General features: G+C 40.4%; 1 protein-coding gene and 1 long non-coding RNA gene across 2 annotated transcripts; both read left to right on the forward strand.

Annotated features, from left to right (window-relative positions):
• The first annotated feature begins 385 nt into the window (after positions 1 to 385).
• LOC134320232 (denticleless protein homolog) lies at positions 386 to 4,218 on the forward strand. The gene is made up of 7 exons (XM_063001559.1): positions 386 to 488; positions 783 to 887; positions 1,287 to 1,399; positions 1,474 to 1,563; positions 1,692 to 1,830; positions 3,118 to 3,653; positions 3,774 to 4,218. The coding sequence occupies exons 1-7, from the start codon at positions 386 to 388 to the stop codon at positions 3,888 to 3,890; spliced, it is 1,203 nt and encodes a 400-aa protein (XP_062857629.1). The 3' UTR covers positions 3,891 to 4,218.
• Positions 4,219 to 7,053: 2,835 nt separating this feature from the next.
• LOC134320208 (uncharacterized) lies at positions 7,054 to 17,751 on the forward strand. Its single transcript, XR_010013613.1, has 2 exons — positions 7,054 to 7,803; positions 17,160 to 17,751. It is a non-coding gene; the product is annotated as an uncharacterized LOC134320208 (long non-coding RNA).
• Positions 17,752 to 20,170: the final 2,419 nt, after the last annotated feature.

Here is a 20,170-nt window from a genome sequence, read left to right on the forward strand (position 1 = left end):
CTTTGTAGAAGTTATTTCGGCATCAAATACAGCTGTGACTATTTTTGGATTCGTCTCTACAAGCTTTACACATCTGGATTTGGGCAGTTTATCCAATTATTTAGGTCAGATCTGCTCAAGCTCAGGGTCTGTGAACTGCCATCTTCAGGTCTCTCTGTAGTACTGTGTGGTTTAAGTCTGGGCTTTAGTTCTTAAACCGGTCCAGTGTTGTTTTATTTGTATGCTTCGGGTCATTGACATGATAAAAGGTGAATTGTTGCCTCAGTCTGAGATTTTAATCAGAAAATGTTTCCATACTTGGCTTTCTACCAGTCTTCCCCGTCCTTGCCACTGACAAGCAGTGCATGGCATGATGCTGTGATAGTATTATGCCTTGTGTTCAACCATGGCCTCCTGCCATAAAGGCCTGGTTTATGGAGTCTGGACAGGAATTGAGTGCAGCAGCAAAAGGTTTGAATACGGCACAGGGAGGATGTTTCAGAGACAAAGTCAGGGAGGCCAGATTAAGACATTCTGAGCATGTGCAGAGAAGGGATGAGAGTTCTATCAGGAGAAGGGTGCTGAGACGGAGCAGGAGGTCTGTAGGTGGTGGGGGAGGACATGCAAGTGGTTAGTGGGACAGGAGTATGTTCAAAACAGGACAAGATGGAGATGAGTAATTCCCTGTGGCGCCCACTAGTGGGAGAAGACTAAAAGTAAATGTTAGGCCTCTCCTTGTAAACACCAGTCACCCTATATTCTTTGTTATTCATGAATCCTTCTTCCTCTCCCTTTCGTTTCAGGTTACTCAGGACTGACCATGGACTCCTCCGGCTCCAGACTCTTCTGTAACTGCACTGACGACAACATCTACATGTTCCACCTCACTGGATTGAAAACCACACCAGGTCTGTGGGTAGTTTCAGCAACACGTCTTCTAGTTTTATTTTGGGACATTAAGCTGACACATTTATTTAAAAAAAACAGTGACCGAAGGCAATGCGAGCAATTTAGGGTTAAATTTAGGATTGAGGGCCTTGCTCAGGGGTCCAACAGGGACTGTGGTAGGGCATGAACTGGCAAACTTCTGATCACTAGCCCAGTATTTTAACCGCTGAGCTACCACTGCCAAGTTCAGTGCAAACCTGGTTTGGTGGTTTGTTGGTTTCAGCATAGGATGACGCCCTGACCTTGCCAGATGACCACTGTTCCATGTAGTTTTCAAACTAGCCTTTTTTATATGGGTACATACAGGTTAGAGCACACATATTCTTTTTATTTATTGATTCTTTCCTCCTTGTCCTCAGTCGCTGTGTTCAACGGCCACCGCAACTCCTCGTTCTACGTGAAGTCCAGCGTGAGCCCTGACGACCAGTTCTTGGCCAGCGGTTCCAGTGACAACCACGCTCACATCTGGAAGGTGAGTGACCGGTCCGATCTGCCTTCGTTATAAAGTTTTCTGCTGCGAGGTGCTGATGATGTCCCTCTGTGCAGATCTCGGACCCTGCTCAGGCTCCCGTCATGCTCCAGGGTCACAGCCAGGAAGTGACGTCGGTCACCTGGAGTCCGTCTGACTTCACAAAGGTAAATAAATCTCAGCCAGAGAGATGGAGATGAGGAGAAGCATGTTGGGTGATGAAGATACAGTCCCGTGTAAATACTGTGTGTGTGTGTGTGTGTGTGTGTGTGTGTGTGTGTGTGTCTGTGTGCAGATTGCTTCGTGCTCTGATGATAACACAGTGAGGATCTGGAGACTCGGCCGGGGTGCAGACGGAGAGAAATCCTTCCTTGGTGAAGCGAACCTTGTAGGATGGGCACGTCGCAAAATACAGACGCCCCCCAGACCGTGTGGTATTAATAATTTTTTTTTTTTTTTTTTTTTTTTTTTTTTTGACCACAGGAGGCGCCTAGTGTTTATTTATATACTCAAAGGTGAGGTCAAAAGTTAACATGCACTGACAGATTGATTAAGAATTTGTTGATGTAAAGAGAGCAGTCATTTCTTTAATGATTGATGGCTGTTGGTGATGTCTCTGTGCCCATACAGATAGGGTGTGTTGGGCTTGTGTGTGCATTCATTCCCTTTTACAACGTTCCCTGCCTCCTGCACCACTTCGGGCTGACCGAGAGCTTCTTTACACCAGCCAGCGGTGGATTCATTCACACAGAGATCTCTGTCCGACCTTCCTCCCTTCAGACACGACCAGTTGTGTCTGTTTAGTGCTCAGCCAGGCTGGTACCGCCACTGTGGTCCCAACTCAAGCTCTAACTCACGTAAATGGAGCAGGTTTGACTGCATGTGTTAAAAAGTTCAAGGGGTTCGAAATGACTGGACTGGGAGGACAAAGAGGAAAATGCAAGAGTTTGGGGAGAAAACCTAAAGAGTCTGAAGAGGTTTTGTGCTTATATAAATAAGTCTAAATCACGCCCAGGTGGCGCAGCGGGATAATCCGCTAGCACACCAGTGCCGAGATTCTGAACTCAGGTTCTGCGTCCCTTAGGACTAAGGGGTGGACTTATCAACGCTGTGTAAGGACCTTAGTTGCCCAGGGCGCCTGTACTGAGAGTGGAGGAGCGTAGAGATCGGGGCGTGTCTCTGCGTACCCGAATACCTTGCTTGGAGGCTGTCGGGGTCCCCAGAGCTGAATTGAAGGAAAAAAGGGAGAAAAATGCATAAAAAACTTCGTATATAAATAGGACTAGCTCGATTGCATCGAGTGTAGGTCTAGAAAGCTCTGTATCCATCACAGCAGTAGGAATGAGGAATCGGACATCAGGACCACCTGAATAATATGTCATCAGAACATCTTTAACCCATTTAAGACATCTGAAGAAGTCCTGTGGTATCTGGTACCAGGATGTTACCAGCAGGAGTGAGCATGAGCTTTTTTGACTACACAGAATGGATTTATCATGTGTTTGCATCTAATAGTGATGTAGATTAAGTTGCAGTTTGAAAATAAGGGTTGTTCTTACCTGTCCAGAAGAACGTCCATGTTAGTCTTCACCTTTCCTGATCAGTAGCTCAATGGATTGGACCACATGGCGTTTGTACAAGGGTCTAACAAAGGCTTGAGTTTTTTGTGCAGCACTGATTTAAATGTCCTGACCTGAGAATCTGTCTCTCTCTCTCCTCAGGTTCTGCCATTCTGGCGGATGTAACACCAGTTCGGAGTTGCCGGTCAGGCAGTGTCGAGTCGCTGGTGTCCCCTCGCCCGGGCACGTGTGCCCCCAGCGGCGCCGACTTCCCTCTTTCCTCTGTCACCTCATCACCCTCTGAAATCCTGCGCCCCTCCCAGACCAAAGCTCCCCTCTCCACCCCCGTCAGGAACGGCATCAGCCCGGAGCGGCGTGCCAAACGGCGGCTGGACACGAGCCGAGTGACCTCGGAGGAGGACGAGAGCGATGGCGTGACGGAGCTCTATCCGGACTGTAAGAGGAGCCGGGGTTCGGCGGGCACTTTGAGCCAGTCTGCGGAGGGAGAGGTGACTGAGGGGAGGGAGCACAGGACGGGCGTGGCGGCTCAGGCTGATAAAGAGAACAGCTCTCCGCTGAAAGCTGATTGGCTCTCAGCAATGAGCCGAAAACTCAAGCAAGCTCAGAGCGGAGCGGCTCTGCCCAAGAGTCCCACCGCAGCCAAAAGGCAAGACAGCAGGACGCACCCGTCCCTCTCTGTGAGTGCTGCTTTGTTATGGATTATAAATCAAAACAGGGGTGTATATATATACTTGTGGCTTTATCGTGTATCTTTGTAGTTTTGGTTTATTGATTTTTGGTGTTTTTGTCTCGTGCAGATGTTGAGCTCTCCGCAGTCCGGGAGGAGGACGTCGTCTCCTCAGTCTCACAGGGTCTCGTCTCCAGCTTCTACCAAAAAGATTTCTGCTTATTTTCAGAAAACTCCACAGAAATAAGACTTTATGAGCATTCATGGACTCGTGCGTTCCTTAAGGAACGTTTCTCCTCTCGGTGTTCCTGGAGGAACATCTGTAAAGCGAATTAAACACTTGGATGCACAGGGATGCTTTATCGTAAATGTATGATTATTTCAGAACTTTGTTTTACAGTTTGTACAGTTTATTTGCAAAGCTTCTAACTGTATGATTACAGCGTGAATTTCTACATCGTTTTTATCTGTAAATAAGTTTTTGTACACAGAATATTTTTAGCTGTCGGTTGATGTGTGTAACACGTGATTAATTAAACGCAGACGCTCTGGTTGAGGTCTGAACTTTTATACTGTCGACTTTCATTGTACAACCACTAACCATCACTCCTAGTGAGGGAGGTGTGGTCTTTGTACCTGTCAGTCTCAGAACGGGGGTGTGGTCTCTACTCATCAGTTTCAGTAAAGGGGGGTGTATTATCTACCTGTCTGGGGGCGGAGGTCGCTGGAGAGAAATGGTAAATAATGGAGATCAGTCTGTGACTTCATGTGTGATACAGATTGCCATATGAACACACCTGATGCAGGTGAAAAGCAGTGGTCATTACTGCACGTGTCGGTCAGGAGTGGAGGTCTGCAGAATGATACCGGTGTATTACTGATCTAATGTTATGTCTGGTAAGGTCGGTCTGGGACACGCAGCAGTAGACCTTTGCTTTGTCTGCTGCTGTATTTGTATATTTTGTTTATCTTTATCATCAGAGAAGTTTAATGAAAATAAAAATAGTGTAAATGTCAGCACTACTGTTAGTGCGCTGGGTTCTCATGGAAATCTGTGCTTCCCTTCTCTACACTGAGATTGTTTTTACTCGCTGCAGTGCTCTAAACCGCTCGGGCACAAATATATATAATATAATGTCTATCAGTCTACAGTATATGCAGTCTATCCTTTGAGTGCATTAAATTTAATCTAGCTCACTAATGCTGGTTGTTTTCAAAAGTGAATAAAAAAAATTATTGTACTGTATATTGTTGATAAATACTGTAGTGTGTAGCTATACCATTTATAGTGCTCTAATTAACTGCTAAGCCTTCAGGATGCAGACCTTGGTTTATAATATTTAATCTGAGTTTCTCCAAGCTTTTTTTATTAAGTAAGAGAAGACAGCTTGCTCTGCAACACCAGCGTTTGATTCGTCTTGTTGGTTCTCAAACTTGTAAATAAAGTTCAACTTTTATTTCTTCACACGGTTGCGATATAGCCTACCTGTAATTCAACTGTCATTTCCTGTTTACGTGGGTTAAGCTCTGTGGCTGTAGCTCAAAAACCCATGTCTCGACGCAATCTGAGCACAGACTGTTCCAAATATAAATATTAAGAAATACTTTTTGGTCGCAGATCCCACATAATGTAGTATGGCAACCCTAATAGTAAAGAATCTTGATGCTCATTCCTCCTTAAATATGTGTTTAGGTGCTCAGGTGGAGCAGTGGTCAACTGGCACTGCAATAATGTGCTAGCCCACCACTGTACCATCACAGACGCAGCTTGCAACATGTAAAGAGAGACCTGCTGACCAGCTGTAGCCTTTGACGTTATAAATGTATAGATTGAAAACACTCTCTAAATATTACCTACGTAGATCTTTCAGCATGTTTTGAAACGTTTCTGAGTTGAACCGGTCCTGATTGATGTGCACCAATGTTTTCCTCAGGGCATCATGGGAAACAACAGCATGCAGGTTACTGGATGATGAACAGGGCAACACAAAAATGTGAAAAACCCGGTTTAAACATTTCTGCTGAAACTATTTGGCTTTGTTCACATTATCAGTCATTTAGCAAGTTTTTGTATCATTAGTTCAGTGAGTGCTAAACTGGTGCACATTTCTCTGCTGTGATGCCCAAGCAGACATCACGAATGATTTAAAATGAACAGACATGATACATTAGGAGGTTCCCAGAATCCCAGAATAATTTATTTAAACTGTTCAGGCTCCGATCTGTTCCTCTGTTCAGTGTTTCCAGGTGGCGCTCTTCCCACAGTAGACAGAATTTAAGATTCATCAGTTCAAGTTTAATATCAAACACAGTCATGGACAATTTAGTCTCTCCAATTCACCTCACTTGCACGTCTTTGGACTGTGGGAGGAAACCGGAGCTCCCGGAAGAAACCCACACAGACACGGGGAGAACATGCAAACTCCACACAGAAAGGACCCAGACCGCCCCACTTAAGGATCAAACCAGGATAAAGGGATTAGTAAAAAAGAGGAGAATAATAATAATAATAATTTGATAACAATATGATAATAATATGTTAACAACAATAATAATGACAATAATAATAAGTATGATAATAGTAACAACAATAATAACAATTATTATTATCATCTTTTGCTCTTATTGTTGTTATTCTTGTTTTTGTTATTAGTATTAGTATTATTGTTATTGCTGTTATTATTGCAATAATAATTATTGGTATTACTGATGTTATTACTGGTATTAATGTTATTGTTTTTGTGATTAGTATTGTTGTTATAGCTGTTTTATTATTGTTATTACTGTTGTTGTTATTGTTGTTGTTTTACTGTTGTTATAGTAGCTTTACAGACTTTTTTCAGAATGCACTGTACCGTTTCCACCCATGTAAATATCCTAATCTGATCACAGTCACGTTATACACACATACCCATCATTTATTTTATTTATTTTTGCAATTTATACTTCAGTTGTACTGGTTCCTAATTTGTTAATATTTGTTGTTATGTATTTTTTCTTCTTTTGTCTTTTTTGGAGAGTGTCACAGTAAATTTTATGTATTATTGTACGCATGTATAATGACAATAAGGGTTCTTCTGCTTCTTCAGTTGTTATTATTGTTGTTATTGTTGTTTTTACTATTGTTATGAATGTTTTTCTCTAAAACTTTATCGTGTTTGACTCTAAACATCAAAGAACTTTAAATGCTAACTCGCTCACTACTTAGGTGCACTATATAGTGAATTAAACGAGGCCTTATGCGTCCTATAATAGTAGTGTACTAGTGTTTTATTTGTGTTATAAGGATACAGCCGCTTGCTTGTGGAACCTGTTTGAATGCGAATCTGATTGGTCGTGGAGGGTCCCACCCTTCAATCTGATTGGATGAACGATCTGCTCATCAATGACACACCGAGCCCGAGCTGTAGGCTAGAATTACAGTAGCTGTCAGTTCGACTCCGGTTCTGGTGCGGGTACTGGGAGAGTAAAGGTCAGTTCTCGGTTAAACAGCGCTGTAGGGCCGGTAATGCGGGAGGATACAGGGTGTACCGACTGACCTCTGGAGCATTTCCGTCTAAATGAAGTTTTCGTGGTTCCTGGTGTGGAATACTCAGCCGTAGTTGGTGCGACTGGGCTGTAAATTCCTCAACTAACGTCCGGGGATTGATGAGCACTGACACGGAGAGACAAACCGGTTTTACGGAGTGCTATTTCAGTACAAAATGTGCGACTTTCACGCCTGTAGAACACATTAAGCGTCCCCGTGAACCTGTGGATCACTTCCTACAGTAACGCTGCGAGTAGAACTTCAGACCAGAACTTTGAGGCGACCGTTGACTTTGACATGAACGACGGTTACATTTCCGATAAATTTCAATTTTTTGGATTCTAATGCGCGAGCGGCTCTAGAAGCTTCTGTTCGGACTCCGCGCCACGCGCCGCGCTCGTGCTCGCGCTCGTGCTCGTGCTCGTGCTCGTGCTGCTCCACAGGTCTGCAAGTTCTCCCTGATTAAGTGGCTCCGGACGAACCATGTCTAACATCTCAGCGACCGAGAAAGTGGACGGCTTCACCCGCAAATCGGTGCGCAAGGCGCAGAGGCAGCGGAAGTCTTCGAGCTCGTCCCGGTTTCGGAGCAACAGTTTGTCGGAGGAGCTGTCAGCACTGCCGTCGCTCAGAGGTAAGAGGATCAGTGGGTTCTGCAGGGTGCACCACAATCATACCAGCTCTGTGCAGAGTCGGCATGGTCTGTAGGTCTGGTCGATATGCCACAGACATCATACCGCGATATTTTGTCTCACCCTGCACCATACCATGTGACTGTGTGAATTTGAAGTCACATTCAAGGAACATTTAAAGCAGACAATCTACCTACTGGCATGGTTTTTTTTTAGATATAGCTGGGAAAACAGTACTAACTAAACCCGCTGACACAGATAGTGATTGGACATTTTACATTACATTACAGTTACAGTATACAGTTTGAGCAATTGAGCGTTAAGGGCCTTGCTCAAGGGCCCAACAGCAGCACCCTGGAAGTGGTGGGGCTTGAACCAGCAACCCTTTGATCACTGGTCCAGTACCTTAACCACTAGGCTACAGCTGGCCCTACAGCTGGACATAGAACCCAGGTCTCCAGAACCCTGGTGTTGTACGGCACCACTTGCTGCCTTTCTAGCTACTTTTCTATGCACTGGATACTTTCACTAAATACTTTACCCTGGTCAAGGTCACAGTAGGTCCCAAAGCCTGAAGAAACACTGAAAACAGGGCAGGAATACACACTGTACTAACAGCCAATCAACGGCAGGGCAGCACACACTCACCTTTCTTATTTACTCACACCTAGGGGGGGGAAGTTAAAGCAGCCAATACACCTTCTGCATGTATTCTGTGAGGTTGTGGGAAATCAGCAAAACAGCCCAGCGATAAACATGCCAAATCCACAAACAAACAGTGACCGCTTGCTTCGCTGCTGGGTCACCATGCTTGCCCTATTTAATTCAAAATCACATGAAGAAGGGCATCAAGGGTAAAAAGTGTACCAGATCAGGTGTGCAGATCTGAGTGATTCACTGTGGTGACATTTAAATATGTGAGCAGCCAAAAAAACCCAAAACAACAACAAAAAAACACACTTGGTGCTGGGCTGAACAGTGCAGTGCATGCTGCCATCCACCTCAAAGTACATTCAGATTTTTTTTACTAATACGCTGGTGCTTAGAAAAGGAAGGAGTGTTTTTGTCCTGATAATAATTGGGAGTTTTTCCTTGTTACTGTGGTGCTAGGCTTTGAGGTTTGAGGTTATTGAACCTGGAATTGTGACGAGTTGTTGTGAGACTGTGTTCACTGTGAAATACACTACACACATTAATTTGACTGGACAAGTAATTTAAGACCTCAGGAGTATTAATGTAACAGGATATCTGTTCCATCACTGGAGGCTTCTCAGTGCATTGTGGGACTGGAGTGTAACAGCCTCCTGCTGCGCTAACACAGGATCTACACCATGATTCGTCATTAAAGATCGCGTCGTGTAGTTCTGATCTACAATTCTTAAAGACGTTCATTTGATATAGAGGTGAGAAGTCAAACTCGTCTGAGCAGGCACACCGGTGAGACTGGTTTCACCACCCTCATCCACATCTGATAAACCACTCATTGTTCATGGTCAGTGAAAGGTGACAAGTCCTCTTCTCGTTACTATCTTGATAAGTAAGACCTCAGAGAGCCGAGCCAAAACGAACTACAGAACGCCTCGAGCCTGTAATGGTTTAAATGTGGTGTTTTTGCTGTCCTTATTATTATTAGTTGGGTAGTAAACGTAAAAAGTGCATTGTCTTATCTGTTGTGCCTGAGACTAATTCTGTTTCATGTTAAATTAAATTACATAAGCTAAGCAGCGTTTTGAAAGAATCACACTGATTCTAGCCGGTTCTAATCTCGGCAGAGCCACCGACCTGGCCGGGCATCCACACAAACACACCTGGCCGTGTTTGAGGGAGGGAAGGTTGGACGGGGTTTTATATAAACCGACTTACATTTATGACTGAACACAATTTTGAGCAATTGAGGATTAAGAGCCTTGCTCAAGTACCCAACAGTGCTAACTCGGTGGTGGTGGGGCTTGAACCGGCAACCTTTTGATTACTAGTCCAGTACCTTAACCACTGAGCTATCACTGCCCTTGTGCAGCAAGCAAGCCAGTGTTTGTTTATGATGATGCCAGCACAAAGCGGCCATTCGTGTAGCAATCAAGCGTTCTCACGTTTACTGGTTAATTTGCACTACGAGGCGGCCTAGCAATCCTACGGCAATTCAGTTAGCATTCGCTTAGTCAAAATGTCCAAGATTTTGAAGTCTAAAGAGCTAAAAACACGACTGGGGTAACTGAGTTTGGATGCAAAGGGAGGGTGTCAAATTTTCGTATTTGAGACAGAACCTTGCATTGTTGCTGGATGTTTTAGGTTTACATTCAACTGTTAAGGTAGCTGTGCTGTGTGAAAAAAACCTGTAATATCTGTGATTTAAAGAAAAAAAAAAGGTCCCGTGAATTAAGTAGGATCCTACTCATCGGTGTAGACGTGTGGAAAGTTTTATTAGACACGGCACGGAGCCAGGCGGTGCATTTCAGCCTGTTAAACACTGTCGCTTATCTTACTGTACTCGGAACACTCACTTCACTTCTCACGTTCAGTAAACACACGTTTGAACCACATTGTAAACTGGCATGTTCCGCTCCGGCTGTACCCAAACACGTAGCAGAACACTGTGTGTGTTTACTTCCACCAGCGTACCACACACACCGACATCCTGACTCGACAGGAACAACGTTCGCTCTGTTACCACGGTAACCACAAACCCAGAGTGCTCATGACAGCCCTCGCCGGACTGATTGACAGAACGTGTGTGACCCGACGTCCGTGCGTGTCGGAGAGCGAGGCTCACCAGGAGAAGAATCGATGAGTGTGTTTGATGAGATCAAAGAGGACGAGATGTCTTTCATGTCAAAGGGCTCTTCATTCATACGAGTGTTTATCTGCAGCCTGAGCTGAGCTGAGCAGACCAACCAGATCCTCAAATTACATTTACTTAAGATGCCAGTTTTACTGAAGAACACTATTAGCTTTTAAACTTTATTCTAAATAACAGGGGTGGACAAATCGTTACTTCTTTATGTAACACATCAGGCAAACGAATCCTCAAACGTGCTCATTCGGTTCCGTCTTTTGTTGCCCAGAAGTGTAATTAGCAAGACTAAACCACATGACTCCACACTCACTGACTTTGACCGTGAGTTTGTTGGACATCCAATTCTGAAAGAGCTGGATTTTCATTTAAAGCCTCCTCACTTGAGAGCCTTCACTCCTCTGAGACGTTTGCTGACATTTCAGACGCTGATGTTGATGGAAAAGGCCTCACAGTCCACGTTCCTATTCGTTTATCTCAAAGATGTTCAGTGGGATTAAGGTCAGGACAAGGCCAACATAGCTCACTCACTCACTTTCTTAACCGCTTATCCAATCAGGGTCGCAGGGGGGTGCTGGAGCCTATCCCAGCTTTTCAATGGGCGCAAGGCACACAGTAACACCCTGGACTGTGCACCAGTCCATGGCAGGGCGTACACACCCATTCACCTATAGGGCAATTCAGTATGCCCAGTTAACCTGACTGCATGTTTTTGGACTGTGGGTGGAAACCGGAGCTCCCGGAGGAAACCCACGCAGACAAAGGACCTTCTTGCTGTGAGGCGACAGTGCTACCCACCGAGCCACCAGAAATTTTTTTAAACCAATATCTTTATGAATCTTGTTTTCTGCACAATTGCACAGTTATCCTGGAACAGAAAAAGGGACTTCCCCAGACTGTTGGCACAATGTATATTATAAATTAATTCTATACATCTGTAAAGTCACAATGAAATACATAATTAGGAGGGGTGTCCATGCACTTTTGACCATATGGTCACGGCGTGGCATTCAAAATTCATACATTCATCGACTGCTTTACCACCGCATTATCCTGGTCAGGGTCACGGTGGGTCGGATTAATTGGGAGAAAGGCAGAAAACACTCAGGACAAGTCACCAGTCCATCACAGGACACACAGTCACACTAAGGGTCATTTCTAGTAGCTCCAGTTTTCATAACTGCATGTCTTTGTACTGTGGGAGAAAACCGAAGCACCTGGAGGAAACCCACAGAGATAACATGCAAACTCCACAAAGAAAGGAAAGGCATTCCTTCTTGCCCTTCTTACCATGCCACTGGCAACTTTTTAAATTTAACAGCACAGAAAAGGTAAAAATCTAAATTAAAAACTAATTTGACATGTTACGTAGTTCACTGTTGCTCATGCTCTATTTTATCTTTCAAATACACCTCAATATGCAAGCATAAACCCAGATGGTTTCAAACTGCCCTGTTATTATAGGATCACAGATTTTCCCATGAATAAAGGAACTGTAAATCCATTAATACAAATAAATGAACAGAGGAACATACAGAGCTAACGCTAAACACAGAATGTAGAGAATAAGTCACTAAACTAGAAGCAAAAATAATAAATGGGGATTAGTACTCACATATATAATAATAATAATAATAATAATAAGGGGGGTTAGTACTCACATATATAATAATAATGGGGATTAGTACTCACATATATAATAATAATAATAATAATAAGGGAGATTAGTACTGACATATATAATAATAATAATAATAATAATAAGGGGGGTTAGTACTGACATATATAATAATAATAATAATAATAATAATAAGGGGGGTTAGTACTCACATATATAATAATAATAATAATAATAATAATGGGGATTAGTACTCACATATATAATAATAATAATAATAATAACAGGGATTAGTACTCACATATATAATAATAATAATAATAATAATAATAATAATAATAATAATAATAATAATAATGGGGATTAGTACTCACATATATAATAATAATAATAATAATAATAATAATAATGGGGATTAGTACTCACATATATAATGATAATAATAATAATAATTGGGGATTAGTACTCACAGTGAGTGTTGTATATATATTAAATAATAATAATAATAATAAAGGGGATTAGTACTCAGTGAGATTTTTGTTTATATAATAATACTACTACTACTACTACTACTAATAATAATAATAATAATAATAATAATAAGGGGGATTAGTACTTACTGTGGAAGTGTTGTATATTTAATAATAATAATAATAATGGGATTAGTACTCACATATATAGAAATAAGGGGGAAAAGTACTCACATTGGGAGTGTTGTATATAATAAATAATCATAAAAATAATAATAATAAATCATAATAATAATATTTGGGGATTAGTACTCAGTGAGTGTTGTGTATATAGCAACAATAATAATAATAATAATAGGGGGATTAGTACTCACATATATAATAATAATAATGGGGATTAGTACTCAGTGGGAGTGTTGTGTATATAATAACAATAAGGGGATTAGCACTCACATATATTATAATAATAATAATAGGGATTAGTACTCACATATATAATAATAATAATAATATAATAATAATAATGGGATTAGTACTCACATATATAATAATAATAAAAAGGGGGATTAGTACTCACATACTGTATGTAGTAATAATAAAATAAAATAAAAAAATAATAATAATAATAAAAAAAAAAAAATGGGGATTAGTACTCACATATATAATAATAATAATAATAATAATAAGGGGGATTAGTACTCACATATGTAGTAATAATAATAATAATAATAATAATAAAAAATGGGGATTAGTACTCACATATATAATAATAATAATAATAATAATAAGGGGGGTTAGTACTCACATATATAATAATAATGGGGATTAGTACTCACATATATAATAATAATAATAATAAGGGAGATTAGTACTGACATATATAATAATAATAATAATAATAATAAGGGGGGTTAGTACTGACATATATAATAATAATAATAATAATAATAATAAGGGGGGTTAGTACTCACATATATAATAATAATAATAATAATAATAATGGGGATTAGTACTCACATATATAATAATAATAATAATAATAACAGGGATTAGTACTCACATATATAATAATAATAATAATAATAATAATAATAATAATAATAATAATAATGGGGATTAGTACTCACATATATAATAATAATAATAATAATAATAATAATAATGGGGATTAGTACTCACATATATAATGATAATAATATTAATAATAGGGATTAGTACTCACATATATAATAATAATAATAATAATAATAATAATAATAAGGGGGATTAGTACTCACATATATAATAATAATAATAATGGGGATTAGTACTCACATATATAATAATAATAATAATAATAATAATAATAGGGATTAGTACTCACATATATAATAATAATAATAATAATAATAATAATAATAATAATAATAAGGGGGATTAGTACTCACATATATAATAATAATAATAATGGGGATTAGTACTCACATATATAATAATAATAATAATAATAATAATAATAATAGGGATTAGTACTCACATATATAATAATAATAATAATAATAATAATAATAATAATAATAATAATAATAGGGATTAGTACTCACATATATAATAATAATAATAATAATAATAATAATAATAATAATAATAATAATAGGGATTAGTACTCACATATATAATAATAATAATAATAATAATAATAATAATAATAATAGGGATTAGTACTCACATACAGTGTATCACAAAAGTGAGTACACCCCTCACATTTCTGCAAATATTTTATTATATCTTTTCATGGGACAACACTATAGACATGAAACTTGGATATAACTTAGAGTAGTCAGTGTACAACTTGTATAGCAGTGTAGATTTACTGTCTTCTGAAAATAACTCAACACACAGCCATTAATATCTAAATGGCTGGCAACATAAGTGAGTACACCCCACAGTGAACATGTCCAAATTGTGCCCAAAGTGACAATATTTTGTGTGACCACCATTATTATCCAGCACTGCCTTAACCCTCCTGGGCATGGAATTCACCAGAGCTGCACAGGTTGCTACTGGAATCCTCTTACACTCCTCCATGATGACATCACGGAGCTGGTGGATGTTAGACACCTTGAACTCCTCCACCTTCCACTTGAGGATGCGCCACAGGTGCTCAATTGGGTTTAGTCCATCACCTTTACCTTCAGCTTCCTCAGCAAGGCAGTTGTCATCTTGGAGGTTGTGTTTGGGGTCGTTATCCTGTTGGAAAACTGCCATGAGGCCCAGTTTTAGAAGGGAGGGGATCATGCTCTGTTTCAGAATGTCACAGTACATGTTGGAATTCATGTTTCCCTCAATGAACTGCAGCTCCCCAGTGCCAGCAACACTCATGCAGCCCAAGACCATGATGCTACCACCACCATGCTTGACTGTAGGCAAGATACAGTTGTCTTGGTACTTCTCACCAGGGCGCCGCCACACATGCTGGACACCATCTGAGCCAAACAAGTTTATCTTGGTCTCGTCAGACCACAGGGCATTCCAGTAATCCATGTTCTTGGACTGCTTGTCTTCAGCAAACTGTTTGCGGGCTTTCTTGTGCGTCAGCTTCCTTCTGGGATGACGACCATGCAGACCGAGTTGATGCAGTGTGCGGCGTATGGTCTGAGCACTGACAGGCTGACCTCCCACGTCTTCAACCTCTGCAGCAATGCTGGCAGCACTCATGTGTCTATTTTTTAAAGCCAACCTCTGGATATGACGCCGAACACGTGGACTCAACTTCTTTGGTCGACCCTGGCGAAGCCTGTTCCGAGTGGAACCTGTCCTGGAAAACCGCTGTATGACCTTGGCCACCATGCTGTAGCTCAGTTTCAGGGTGTTAGCAATCTTCTTATAGCCCAGGCCATCTTTGTGGAGAGCAACAATTCTATTTCTTACATCCTCAGAGAGTTCTTTGCCATGAGGTGCCATGTTGAATATCCAGTGGCCAGTATGAGAGAATTGTACCCAAAACACCAATTTTAACAGCCCTGCTCCCCATTTACACCTGGGACCTTGACACATGACACCATGGAGGGACAACGACACATTTGGGCACAATTTGGACATGTTCACTGTGGGGTGTACTCACTTATGTTGCCAGCTATTTAGACATTAATGGCTGTGTGTTGAGTTATTTTCAGAAGACAGTAAATCTACACTGCTATACAAGCTGTACACTGACTACTCTAAGTTATATCCAAGTTTCATGTCTATAGTGTTGTCCCATAAAAAGATATAATGAAATATTTGCAGAAATGTGAGGGGTGTACTCACTTTTGTGATACACTGTATATAATAATAATAATAATAATAATAATAATAATAATAATGGGGATTAGTACTCACATATATAATAATAATAATAATGGGGATTAGTACTCACATATATAATAATAATAATAATAATAATAATAATAGGGATTAGTACTCACATATATAATAATAATAATAATAATAATAATAATAAGGGGGATTAGTACTCACATATAATAATAATAATAATAATAATAATAATGGGGATTAGTACTCACATATATAATAATAATAATAATAATAATAATAATAATAGGGATTAGTACTCACATATATAATAATAATAATAATAATAATAATAATAATAATAATAATAATAATAGGGATTAGTACTCACATATATAATAATAATAATAATAATAATAATAATAATAATAATAATAATAATAATAATAGGGATTAGTACTCACATATATAATAATAATAATAATAATAATAATAATAATAATAGGGATTAGTACTCACATATATAATAATAATAATAATAATAATAATAATAATAATAATGGGGATTAGTACTCACATATATAATAATAATAATAATGGGGATTAGTACTCACATATATAATAATAATAATAATAATAATAATAATAATAGGGATTAGTACTCACATATATAATAATAATAATAATAATAATAATAATAATAAGGGGGATTAGTACTCACAGTGGGAGTAAACGCAGAAGTGTGGGAGGAGAATTGATCCAGCTGGACTGAGCTGGAACAGGAGGATCAGTGGTGATCAGTCACATGGAGGTGATGAATCTGATCGGGATTGATTGATCACTGTAGATTAGACTTTATTTATATAATCCGGTCCCGTTGCCATGTCAACCGCGAGCGAGTCCGCATCAGGTCCCGCCGATCAATCAATCAATAATTCAATCGATCCATCCATGGCTTAATCAATCCCGCTGGAGTAGAAGCAGAGGAGAATCATGCAGCTGTACTCCGGGGATGAGTGGATGAGATGAGCGGATGATTTATCAGATTAATCCCGGTGTGATGATGTCAGAACTACTGAGCGCTCCGTTATCGTCACTCCTCCCGCTCCGGCCTCCACACATCAATAATCCGGAATTAAACGGCGGGTTGGATAAATTTACTCTGATTTTTTAGCCCCGGATAATAAAACTGAGACTTTATTACAGAATCCGGAGCGTCGAGCACAAACGCAACGGGCTCCTTTTTCTTCTTCTTCCTCTTCTTCGGCTGAATCCTCTTCTTCGCTGCCTGTGTGCTGGGGAATGCCGGAGAAACACGACGCTACACCGCCACCGCCAGGTCAGCCGCCGTATAACTAACCAACACCAACAACCCTAAACCACCAGTACCAACAACCTAACTAACCCTAAACTAACCCTGAACACCTATACCAACACCAACAACCTAACTAACCCTAAACCCCTATACCAACACCAACAACCTAACTAACCAACACCAACAACCCTAAACCACCAGTACCAACAACCTAACTAACCCTAAACACCTATACCAGCACCAAAACCCTAAACCACCAACACCAAACCCTAACTAACCCTAAACACCTATACCAGTAACAAAACCTAACTAACCCTGAACACCTATACTAACACCAAACCCTAACTAACCCTAAAACCCTATACCAACACCAACAACCTAACTAACCCTAAACATCTATACCAGCACCAACAACCTAACTAACCCTAAACACCTATACCAGCACCAACAACCTAACTAACCCTAAACACCAACACCAACAACCTAACTAACCCTAAACATCTATACCAGCACCAACAACCTAACTAACCCTAAACACCTATACCAGCACCAACAACCTAACTAACCCTAAACACCAACACCAACAACATAACTAACCCTAAACACATATACAGTGCCTTGCAAAAGTATTCAGCCCCCTTGAACTTTTCAACCTTTTGCCACATTTCAGGCTTCAAACATAACGATATGAAATTGTAATTTTTTGTGAAGAATCAACAACAAGTGGGACACAATCGTGAAATAGAACGAAATTTATTGGATATTTTAAACTTTTTTTAGAAATAAAAACCTGAAAAGTGGGGCGTGCAATATTATTCAGCCCCTTTACTTTCAGTGCAGCAAACTCACTCCAGAAGTTCAGTGAGGATCTCTGAATGATCCAATGTTGACCTAAATGACTGATGGTGATAAATAGAATCCACCTGTGTGTAATCAAGTCTCCGTATAAATGCACCTGCTCTGTGACAGTCTCAGAGTTCTGTTTAAAGTGCAGAGAGCATCATGAAGACCAAGGAACACACCAGGCAGGTCCGAGATACTGTTGTGGAGAAGTTTAAAGCCGGATTTGGATACAAAAAGATTTCCCAAGCTTTAAACATCTCAAGGAGCACTGTGCAAGCGATCATATTGAAATGGAAGGAGTATCAGACCACTGCAAATCTACCAAGACCCGGCCGTCCCTCTAAACTTTCAGCTCAAACAAGGAGAAGACTGATCAGAGATGCAGCCAAGAGGCCCATGATCACTCTGAATGAACTGCAGAGATCTACAGCTGAGGTGGGAGACTCTGTCCATAGGACAACAATCAGTCGTACACTGCACAAATCTGGCCTTTATGGAAGAGTGGCAAGAAGAAAGCCATTTCTCAAAGATATCTATAAAAAGTCACCTGGGAGACACACCAAGCATGTGGAAGAAGGTGCTCTGGTCAGATGAAACCAAAATCGAACTTTTTGGCCACAATGCAAAACGTTATGTTTGGCGTAAAAGCAACACAGCTCATCACCCTGAACACACCATCCCCACTGTCAAACATGGTGGTGGCAGCATCATGGTTTGGGCCTGCTTTTCTTCAGCAGGGACAGGGAAGATGGTTAAAATTGATGGGAAGATGGATGGAGCCAAATACAGGACCATTCTGGAAGAAAACCTGTTGCAGTCTGCAAAAGACCTGAGACTGGGACGGAGATTTATCTTCCAACAAGACAATGATCCAAAACATAAAGCAAAATCTACAATGGAATGGTTCACAAATAAACGTATCCAGGTGTTAGAATGGCCAAGTCAAAGTCCAGACCTGAATCCCATCGAGAATCTGTGGAAAGAGCTGAAAACTGCTGTTCACAAACGCTCTCCATCCAACCTCACTGAGCTCGAGCTGTTTTGCAAGGAAGAATGGGCAAAAATTTCTGTCTCTCGATGTGCAAAACTAATAGAGACATACCCCAAGCGACTTGCAGCTGTAATCGCAGCAAAAGGTGGCGCTACAAAGTATTAACGCAAGGGGGCTGAATAATATTGCACGCCCCACTTTTCAGTTTTTTATTTCTAAAAAAAGTTTTAAATATCCAATAAATTTCGTTCCACTTCACGATTGTGTCCCACTTGTTGTTGATTCTTCACAAAAAATTACAATTTCATATCGTTATGTTTGAAGCCTGAAATGTGGCAAAAGGTTGAAAAGTTCAAGGGGGCTGAATACTTTTGCAAGGCACTGTACCAGTAACAAAACCTAACTAACCCTGAACACCTATATCAGCACCAACAACCCTAAACCACCAACAACCTAACTAACCCTAAACACCTATACCAGCACCAAAACCCTAAACCTGAACACCTATACCAACACCAACAACCCTAAACCACCAACACCAACAACCTAACTAATCCTAAACCCCTATACCAACACCAACAACATAACTAAGCCTAAACACCTATACCAGTAACAAAACCTAACTAACCCTGAACACCTATATCAGCACCAACAACCCTAAACCACCAACAACCTAACTAACCCTAAACACCTATACCAGCACCAACAACATAACTAACCCTAAACCCCTATACCAACACCAACAACATAACTAACCCTAAACACCTATACCAGCACCAAAACCCTAAACCTGAACACCTATACCAACACCAACAACCCTAAACCACCAACACCAACAACCTAACTAATCCTAAACCCCTATACCAACACCAACAACATAACTAAGCCTAAACACCTATACCAGTAACAAAACCTAACTAACCCTGAACACCTATATCAGCACCAACAACCCTAAACCAACAACCTAACTAACCCTAAACCCCTATACCAACACCAACAACATAACTAACCCTAAACCCCTATACCAACACCAACAACATAACTAACCCTAAACACCTATACCAGTAA

This window comes from Trichomycterus rosablanca, chromosome 9 (genome assembly GCF_030014385.1).
Source record: "Trichomycterus rosablanca isolate fTriRos1 chromosome 9, fTriRos1.hap1, whole genome shotgun sequence".
NCBI lineage: Eukaryota > Metazoa > Chordata > Actinopteri > Siluriformes > Trichomycteridae > Trichomycterus > Trichomycterus rosablanca.